This window comes from Anomalospiza imberbis, unplaced genomic scaffold (genome assembly GCF_031753505.1).
Source record: "Anomalospiza imberbis isolate Cuckoo-Finch-1a 21T00152 unplaced genomic scaffold, ASM3175350v1 scaffold_1076, whole genome shotgun sequence".
In the NCBI taxonomy this organism is placed as follows: domain Eukaryota; kingdom Metazoa; phylum Chordata; class Aves; order Passeriformes; family Viduidae; genus Anomalospiza; species Anomalospiza imberbis.
The window spans coordinates 22,982-33,061 of record NW_027099466.1 but is presented as its reverse complement, the minus strand read 5'-3'; the positions used below and the strand labels follow the sequence as shown (position 1 = coordinate 33,061).

At 66.3% G+C, this 10,080-nt stretch overlaps 1 protein-coding gene across 1 annotated transcript; it reads left to right on the top strand.

Annotated features, from left to right (window-relative positions):
- Window positions 1-6,185: 6,185 nt before the first annotated feature.
- Window positions 6,186-9,861, top strand: NKPD1 (NTPase KAP family P-loop domain containing 1; the record flags this gene model as incomplete). Its single annotated transcript, XM_068177792.1, has 3 exons — window positions 6,186-6,403; window positions 6,880-7,011; window positions 8,189-9,861. Coding segments are annotated over 3 exons (1,993 nt in total), but the record flags the coding sequence as incomplete, so codon positions are not given.
- Window positions 9,862-10,080: the final 219 nt, after the last annotated feature.

The window sequence follows — 10,080 nt, the reverse complement described above, 5'->3', positions numbered from 1 at the left end:
ATCCCAAATCCCTTCCTCCACCCCAAATCCCTCCTGAACCCCAAATCTTCCCCTATCCCAAATCCCTTCCTCCACCCCAAACTCCCTCCTATCCCAAAAACTCCCCGGCACCCCAAAATCCCCAAAACCACCCCGTATCCCAAACTCCTCCCCCTTCCCAAAACTTTCGGATCCCAACTCTCCCCCGTCCCCAAAATCCCAAATGCTCCCAAAATCCCAAATCCCTCCTTCCACCCCAAAACCCTCCCAAATCCCAACTTCCCCCCTCAAAAGCTTTCGGATCCCGTTGCCCCCTCCCCAGAATCCCAAACTCCCCCAAATCCCAGCTTCCCCCATCCCAAACCTTCCGGATCCCGATCCCCCTCCCAAAACCCCAAATCCATCTCTCCCCCCAAATCCCAAACTCCCCCAAATCCAAATCCCTCCCTCCACCCCAAACCCCCCCCCAAATCCCAAATCCCCCCCCCCACAAATCCCAATCCTACCCCCCCACCCAAAACATTCGGATCCCGACCCCCCCCCTCCCCAAAATCCCAAATCCCCCCCCCAACCCCAACCACCCCCCCCCCCAAAATCCCAACCTCCCCCATCCCAAACCTTCGGATCCCGACCCCCCCCCTCCCCAAAATCCCAAAAAACCCCCAAAAACCCCAACCCCCCCGCACTGACCGAGCCTGAAGCCGCTGCCCGGGGGGGGGCCCGGCCGCTCTCGAGCACCACGGTGACGTTGTTGTCGCCGTCCCCCCCCCCCCGCCACCCCCGGGTCCCCCCGGGGGCGACACCCGGGGGCGCAGCGACCCCCGGGGCAGCAGCGGGGGGGGGAGAAGCGCACGCGGAGCCGGGGGGGGCCGGGACCCCCGGGGGGGACACGGGGGAGCCCGGGGCGGGCAGCGCCAGCACCGCGGCGAGCAGCAGAGCGGGGCCCATCGCCATCGGGGGGGGACAGCAGGGGACACGGGGGGGACACGGGGGGGACACGGCGGGAACCGCCCCGGGGTGGGGCCGGGGGGGGGGCGGGGAAATCCCCGGGTGGGGCCCGAGCATCGCCCACCCCCCCCTCAGCGGACACGGGGGGGACACGGGGGGGACATGAGGGACAGATTGGGGGGGACACGGGGGACAGAGTGGGGGGGACACGGGGGACAGAGTGGGGCGACACGTGGGGGACACGGCGGGGGGAAAGGGACTTAATGGGGGGGGACACGGGGGGGGACACGGGGGGGCCACGAGGGACAGATCGGGGGGGGACGCAGGGGACAGAGTGGGGGGACAAGGGGGAGACACGGGCGCGGGACGGGGGCGACATTCGGGGACGCGGTTGGGAACACGAGGGGGACCCTCGGGACAAGGAGGGCGACAAGGGGGGGGGGGGACCACCGGACTTGACACGTGGGACACGAGTGGGGACACGGGAGGGACACGGGAGGGACACGGGGGACCCCGGCGAGCAGCAGAGCGGGCCCATCGCCATCGGGGGGGGACACGGGGGGGACACGGGGGGGACACGGGGGGGGACACGGCGGGAACCGCCCCGGGGTGGGGCCCGAGCATCGCCCACCCCCCCCTCAGCGGACACGGGGACACGGGGGGGACACGGGGGGGACATGAGGGACAGACTGGGGGGGGACACGGGGGACAGAGTGGGGGGGACACGGGGGGGAAACGGGACTTAATGGGGGACACGAGGGTGACAACGGGGGACACGCGGGGGTGTCACGGGACACCAGGGGGGGGTTGGCGGGGGGGGACACGTGGGACACGGGTGTCACCCTCCCCCCCCCCTCCAGTGCCACACGTGCCACCCCGGGCGCTCCTGGGGTGGCGAGGAAATGCCAGCGGTGCCACCCCGCCCCCGCAGGATCCGGTGACAACGGACTGGGGACAATGGGGACACTGGGAGAGCCCGGACTGGGGACAATGGGGACACTGGGAGAGCCCGGACTGGGGACAATGGGAGAGCCTGGACTGGGGACACTGGGGACACTGGGAGAGCCCGGACTGGGGACACTGGGACACTGGGAGAGCCCGGACTGGGGACACCGGGAGAGCCCGGACTGGGGACACTGGGAGAACCTGGACTGGGGACACTGGGGACACGGGAGAGCCCGGACTGGGGACAATGGGGACACCGGGAGAGCCCGGACTGGGGACACTGGGAGAGCCTGGACTGGGGACAATGGGGACACTGGGAGAGCCCGGACTGGGGACAATGGGGACACCGGAGAGCCCGGACTGGGGACACTGGGAGAACCTGGACTGGGGACACTGGGGACACCGGGAGAGCCAGGACTGGGGACACTGGAGAACCTGGACTGGGGACACAAGGGACACCGGGAGAACCTGGACTGGGAACACTGGGGACACCGGGAGAGCCCGGACTGGGGATACTGGAGAGCTTGGACTGGGGACAATGGGGACACCGGGAGAGCCCGGACTGGGGACACTGGGAGAACCTGGACTGGGGACAATGGGGACACTGGGAGAGCCCGGACTGGGGACACTGGGGACACCAGGAGAGCCCGGACTGGGGACACTGGGAGAACCTGGGACTGGGGACACAAGGGACACCGGGAGAACCTGGACTGGGAACACTGGGGACACCGGGAGAGCCCGGACTGGGGATACTGGGAGAGCTTGGACTGGGGACAATGGGGACACCGGGAGAGCCTGGACTGGGGACACTGGGAGAGCCTGGACTGGGGACACTGGGGACACCAGGAGAGCCCGGATTGGGGGACACTGGGGGAGGCCGGACTGGGGACACTGGGAACACTGGGAGAGCCCGGACTGGGGACACTGGGGGAGGCCGGACTGGGGTTACTGGGGACACCGGGGATACTGGGAATACTGGGGACACCGGGAGAGCCCGGACTGGGGTTACTGGGGACACTGGGACTGGGGATACTGCTGCCAGCCATACTGGCAACACTGGGACAGCCCATACTGGGGACACTGGGGACACTGAAGACCCTACCCCAGCTCACACTGGGGACACTGGTGCCACCGGTGCCACCCACCGCGGCGACCCCAGCCCCACTCCAGGGGTGGGGGTGGGGGTGGGGGGGGGTGTGGCCACCCCGTTGTCACCCAGATGCCACCTGTGCCCGGGCCAGCAGGTTCCTCTGGCAGCAGCCACCGGAAGTGGCGCTGCCACCGCGATGCCACAGCGATGTCACACCGGTGCCACACCGATGCCACCGCCATGCCGCAGCGGTGTCGCACCGGTGCCACAGCGGCGCCGGCGATGTCACAAGCGGAGCTGGCTCCGTCCCCTGCCCGCCCCCAGCGCGGGGGGCGCGGCCCTGGCCGGGGTCCCGCTGTCCCCACTGTCCCCTCGGGCCGTCCCCTTTGTCCCCGTTGTCGCCGCTGTCCCCTCCCGGGCCGGATCCGGGCGGGAATTGCTGGGCCCTGACTCAGGCCGGGCTCAGCCGGAATTTCTGCCCCGGCCGCCCCTCCCTGGCCGGGATCGCCGGGATCGCCGGTGCCGGTCCCATAAATCCGGGAGGGACCGGCACGGGACCGGGACAGGCACGGGACAGGCACGGGGACAGGCATGGAGCCGCTGGAGCTGCCCCGGGTAGGACTGGGGCGGGATTGGGATTGGGATTAGGATTGGGATTGGGACTAGGATCAGCGGTGCCGGTCCCGTAAATCCGGCACGGGACCGGGACAGGCACGGGGACAAGGATGGGAACAGGGACAGGCACCGGGACAGGGATGGGGACAGGGACAGCACCGGGACAGGCACGGGGACAGGGATGGGGACAGGGACAGCACCAGGACAGGCACGGGGACAGGGATGGGGACAGAGACAGCACCGGGACAGGCACGGGGACAGGGATGGAGACCGGGACAGCACCGGGACAGGCACGGGGACAGGGATGGGGACCGGGACAGCACCGGGACAGGCACGGGGACAGGGATGGGGACAGAGACAGCACCGGGACAGGCACGGGGACAGGGATGGGGACCGGGACAGCACCGGGACAGGCACGGGGACAGGGATGGGACAGGGACAGCACCGGGACAGGCACGGGGACAGGGATGGGGACAGGGACAGCACCGGGACAGGCACGGGGACAGGGGTGCAGCCGCTGGAGCTGCCCCGGGTAAGATTGGGATGGGATCAGGAACTGGGATTGGGATGTCCACGGTGTCCCTGTCCCCGCAGGGTTCCACCTCTCTGTGATGTCCCCAAGGTGTCCCTGTGGTGTCCCCAGGGTGTCCCTGTCCCTGCAGGGTTCCTGTGATGTCCCCAAGGTTCCTGAGGTGTCCCCAGGGTGTCCCCAAGGTGTCCCTGTCCCCGCAGGGTTCCCGTTGTTTGTGGTGTCCCCAAGGTGTCCCCAAGGTGTCCCCAGGGTGTCCCCAAGGTGTCCCTGTCCCCGCAGGGTCCCTGTGGTGTCCCCAAGGTGTCCCTGTCCCTGCAGGGTTCCTGTGATGTCCCCAAGGTTCCTGTGGTGTCCCCAAGGTGTCCCCAGGGTGTCCCCATGGTGTCCCTGTCCCCGCAGGGCCGCTGTGATGTCCCCAAGGTGTCCCTGTGGTGTCCCCAGGGTGTCCCTGTCCCTGCAGGGTCCCTGTGATGTCCCCAAGGTTCCTGAGGTGTCCCCAAGGTGTCCCCCAGGGTGTCCCCATGGTGTCCCTGTCCCCGCAGGGTTCCCGTTGTTTGTGGTGTCCCCAAGGTGTCCCCAAGGTGTCCCCAGGGTGTCCCCACGGTGTCCCTGTCCCCGCAGGGTCCCTGTGGTGTCCCCAAGGTGTCCCTGTCCCTGCAGGGTTCCTGTGATGTCCCCAAGGTTCCTGTGGTGTCCCCAAGGTGTCCCCAGGGTGTCCCCATGGTGTCCCTGTCCCCGCAGGGTCCCTGTGATGTCCCCAAGGTGTCCCTGTGGTGTCCTCAGGGTGTCCCCACGGTGTCCCTGTCCCCGCAGGGTCCCTGTGATGTCCCCAAGGTGTCCCCAAGGTGTCCCCAGGGTGTCCCCACGGTGTCCCTGTCCCCGCAGGGTCCCTGTGATGTCCCCAAGGTGTCCCCAAGGTGTCCCCAGGGTGTCCCCACGGTGTCCCTGTCCCCCGCAGGGTCCCTGTGATGTCCCCAAGGTGTCCCCAGGGTGTCCCCATGGTGTCCCTGTCCCCGCAGGGTCCCTGTGGTGTCCCCAAGGTGTCCCTGTGATGTCCCCAAGGTGTCCCTGTCCCTGCAGGGTCCCTGTGATGTCCCCAAGGTTCCTGAGGTGTCCCCAATGTGTCCCCAGGGTGTCCCCACGGTGTCCCTGTCCCCGCAGGGTTCCCGTTGTTTGTGGTGTCCCCAGGGTGTCCCCATGGTGTCCCTGTCCCCGCAGGGTCCCTGTGATGTCCCCAAGGTGTCCCTGTGGTGTCCCCAAGGTGTCCCTGTCCCTGCAGGGTCCCTCTGATGTCCCCAAGCTTCCTGTGATGTCCCCAAGGTGTCCCCAGGGTGTCCCCATGGTGTCCCTGTCCCCGCAGGGCCCCTGTGATGTCCCCAAGGTGTCCCTGTGGTGTCCCCAAGGTGTCCCTGTCCCTGCAGGCTTCCTGTGATGTCCCCAAGGTTCCTGTGGTGTCCCCAAGGTGTCCCCAGGGTGTCCCCACGGTGTCCCTGTCCCCGCAGGGTCCCTGTGGTGTCCCCACGGTGTCCCTGTCCCTGTAGGGTCCCTGTGATGTCCCCAAGGTTCCTGTGATGTCCCCAAGGTGTCCCTGTGATGTCCCCAAGGTGTCCCTGTCCCCGCAGGGTCCCTGTGGTGTCCCCAAGGTGTCCCTGTGGTGTCCCCACGGTGTCCCTGTCCCCGCAGGGTCCCTGTGATGTCCCCAAGGTGTCCCTGTGGTGTCCCCAAGGTGTCCCCAGGGTGTCCCCACGGTGTCCCTGTCCCCGCAGGGTCCCTGTGGTGTCCCCAAGGTGTCCCCAGGGTGTCCCCACGGTGTCCCTGTCCCCGCAGGGTCCCTGTGATGTCCCCGAGGTTCCTGCGGTGTCCCTGTGATGTCCCCAAGGTTCCTGTGATGTCCCCAAGGTGTCCCTGTGGTGTCCCCACGGTGTCCCTGTCCCCGCAGGGTCCCTGTGGTGTCCCCAAGGTGTCCCTGTGATGTCCCCAAGGTGTCCCTGTCCCTGCAGGGTCCCTGTGGTGTCCCCAAGGTGTCCCCAGGGTGTCCCCAGGGTGTCCCTGTCCCCGCAGGGTCCCTGTGGTGTCCCCAAGGTGTCCCTGTGGTGTCCCCACGGTGTCCCTGTCCCCGCAGGGTTCCTGCTGCTCCTCGGGGCCGGGGCTGTCCCCAGGGCTGTCCCCAGGGCTGTCCCCAGGGCTGTCCCCAGAGGGGAGCGAGGAGTGCGAGGCCTGGCTGGGCCCGGGGGGGTCCCCCCGGCCGTGTCCCCACGGAGCCCCCGCCGAGGGAGCGGCCCCGGAGCTCCAAGGTACGGCCTGATCCCAAATCCTGAACCCTGATCCCAAATCCCAATCCTACATCCTGATCCTGATCCCAAATCCTGAATCCCACATCCCAAATCCTGAATCCCACATCCCAAATCCTGATCCCAAATCCCAAATCCCGATCCCAAACCCCAGATCTCGATCCCAAATCCCGAATCCCAATCCCAAATCCTGATCCTGATCCCAAATCCCAAATCCCAGAGCCCCCCCACGGAGGATGACGTCTACTGCCGCTGCCTGTCCCAAAATTCCAAATCCTGATCCCAAACCCCAAATCCCAAATCCCAGAGCCCCCCACGGAGGATGACGTCTACTGCCGCTGCCTGTCCCAAAATTCCAAATCCTGATCCCAAACCCCAAACCCCAAATCCCAGAGCCCCCCACGGAGGATGACGTCTACTGCCGCTGCCTGTCCCAAAATTCCAAATCCTGATCCCAAACCCCAAACCCCAAATCCCAGAGCCCCCCACGGAGGATGACGTCTACTGCCGCTGCCTGTCGCGCACGCTGTGCCACACGGCCACGCCCGTCACCGTCGGCTTCTACGCGCCCTGCGGCCACCGCCTGGAGTCCCTGCTGGCCAAGGTCACCGGTGCGTCGGGAATTCGGGAATCGGGAATTCGGGAATCGGGAATTCGGGAATGCGGGGATTCGGAGCAGAGGATTTGGGGATTTCTGTGCCCGGCGTTGTTTCCTCAGGGTTTGGGGTCTCATCACGGTCCCAAATTCCATCCCAAACCTTAATTCCATCCCAATCCTTAATTCAATCCCAAATCTCATGCCAGTCCCAAATTCCATCCCAAATCCCAAACCTCATCCCAATCCCAAATCTCATCCCAGTCCCAAATCCCATCCCCAGTCCCAAATCCCAACCCAGTCCCAAATTCCATCCCAAATCCCAAATCTCATCTCACTACTAAATCCCATCTCAGTCCCAAATCCCATCCCCAGTCCCAAATCCCATCTCAGTCCAAAATCTTATCCCAAATCCCATCCAACCCAAACCAACGTCATCCCAAACCCCAAATCCCACCCCAAGAGCCACCTCCAACTCCAAATACCACCCCAAATCCCAACCCAAACGCCAGCCCCATCCCAAACCCCAAACTCAACCCCAAAAACAACCTGAAACCCCAAATCCCACCCCAAACCCCAAAAACCACCCTAAACCCCAAACCCCACGCCAAATCCCATCCCAAAAACCCAAACCCAGCCCTAAAAACCACCCCAAATCCCAACCCAAACCCCAAACCCCAAGACAAACCCCAAATCCCAACACAAATCCCAAACCCAACCGCAAAAACCACCCCAAACCCCAAATCCCAACCCTAACCCCAAATCCCAACCCCAACCGCAAAAACCACCCCAAACCCCAAATCCCAACCCTAACCCCAAATCCCAAACCCAACCGCAAAAACCACCACAAACCCAAATCCCAACCCCAAATCCCAACCCAAACCCCAAACCCAGCCCCAAATCCCAACCGAAACCCCAAACCCAACCGCAAAAAAACCACCCCAAACCCCAAATCCCAACCCGAAATGCCAGCCCAAACCCCAAACCCAGCCCCAAATCCCAACCGAAACCCCAAACCCAACCGCAAAAACCACCCCAAACCCCAAACCCCAAATCCCAACCCGAAATGCCAGCCCAAACCCCAAACCCAGCCCCAAATCCCAACCGAAACCCCAAACCCAACCGCAAAAACCACCCCAAACCCCAAATCCCAACCCCAAATCCCAAACCCCAACCCCCAATCCCGTTGCCAGCCTTCATGCGGGAGGAGATGGCCCAGCGCGAAGCCGCCGAGCTGCGCCGGGGCCACCGCAAGCCGCGCAGCCCCCACGGCTGGGGCCTGCTGGTGGCCCTGTGGCTGCTGGCCTTCTACGAGCCCGTGGTGACCGAGGGCCACCTGCGGAGGAAGAACCTGGAGTTCATCTTCATCCGCTTCAGCGCCTGGGAGTTCGCGGGCTGCGACAAGCTCTGGGCGGGGCTGGTGACCACGCTGTGCCACCACGTGCGGCGGCACTTCGGCGCGCTGCCGCTCAGCGTCTTCCACGTGCTGGGCTCGCGGCCGCGCTTCGCCTCGGGCGCCTCGCAGCGCGAGTGGGTGCTCAAGAGGGGCGCCTGCCTGCGCCTCGGGGGGCTGCTCCTGGTGCTGGCCGCGGGCATCGCCATCCTCCTGGTGGCCCTGCTGGTGCCGGGCATCAAGGACCACCGCGCCCTCAAGGTGGTGGGCAGCGCCGTGGCCTCGCTGTCGGGCTCCTCGCTGCTGCTGGGCGCCTTGTCCATCCTCAAGAACTTCGTGGTCAGCGAGAAGAAGAAGATCGAGCGCTTGACCAACAGCGACAGGTTCGCCGGGCAGCTGGGGTTCATGAGCAAGATCCGCGGCGAGGTGGAGGTTCTGGTGGATTATCTGGCTTTCATGGAGGTCTTCGAGCGCCGGCGGCTCCGCGTGGTGATGGAGATCACCAGCCTGGACCTCTGCTACCCGGAGAAAGTGGCCGGCGTCTTCAACGCCATGGCCACGCTGCTGTCGGACGCCAACGCGCCCTTCATCTTCCTGCTGGCCGTGGACCCCAGCGTCATCGTGCCGTGCCTGGAGCAGACGGGCTGCATGAAGGGGCTGGCGGACAACGGCTACCTGTACCTGAACCGCGCCGTCACGCTGCCCTTCTCCATCCCCGAGATGGGCGCGCGCTCCCGCCTGCGCAGCGTGGTGGCCGCCATCCGAACGCGCGAGGACCTCATGTCCCTCATCATCGCCGGCAACGCCGCCAAAACCCGCGGCGGCGCCGGCTCGGTGCCGGCACTTCCCGGCTGGAAGGAGGCGGATTCCGAGGCGGTGGTGTGGATCCACGAGGCGTTCCGGTGCCTCCACGACGGCTCGGACATTTTGTGCCGGTACCTCCCGGAGAACGGCGCCAACGTCCGGCGCATCGTCAACACCATCCCCATCACGCTGCGGCTGCTGCTGCACCGCTCCGGCGGCGCCGCGCCGCTGTCGCCGCGCGCCGCGGCCGCCTGGGTGGTGCTGGCCGACCGCTGGCCCTGCCGCCTCAGCTGGACGCTGCAGTGCCTGGAGGACGCCGGGCAGAGCGCGGCGGCGGCGGCGCCGCATCCCGGGGGAAGGTCGCTGTGGAGCGTCTTCCAGGAGCACGCGGGCGAGCTGAGCGCGCTGCGGCAGCCGCTGGGCAAGGTGCTGAGCCTGGACGGCGACCCCGAGCTCTTCCAGGCCTTCCTGGCGCGGGATTTCCCCTTCGGCGCCGACGAGGCGCGGCAGCTGCTCGGCGTCACCGTCAACCTGGACCACTCCATCCGGCAGCAGATGGGGCTGCTGCGGGCGATGGCGCGGCTGGGCCAGGCCGCGCCCGTGTCCCGCGGGGTGCAGTGCCCGTCCTCCGCCCGGTGACCCCCCGGGACAGGCAGCTGGGATTGGGGATTTGGGATTTGGGGTTGGATTTGGGATTTGGGATTGAGATTTGGGATGGGGATGGGGATGGGGATGGCGCGGCTGGGCCGGGCCGCGCCCGTGTCCCGCGGGGTGCAGTGCCCGTCCTCCGCCCGGTGACCCCCCGGGACGGGCAGCTGGGATTGGGGATTTGGGATTGGGATTTGGGATATGGGATGGGGATTTGGGATTTGGGATTGGGATTGGGAT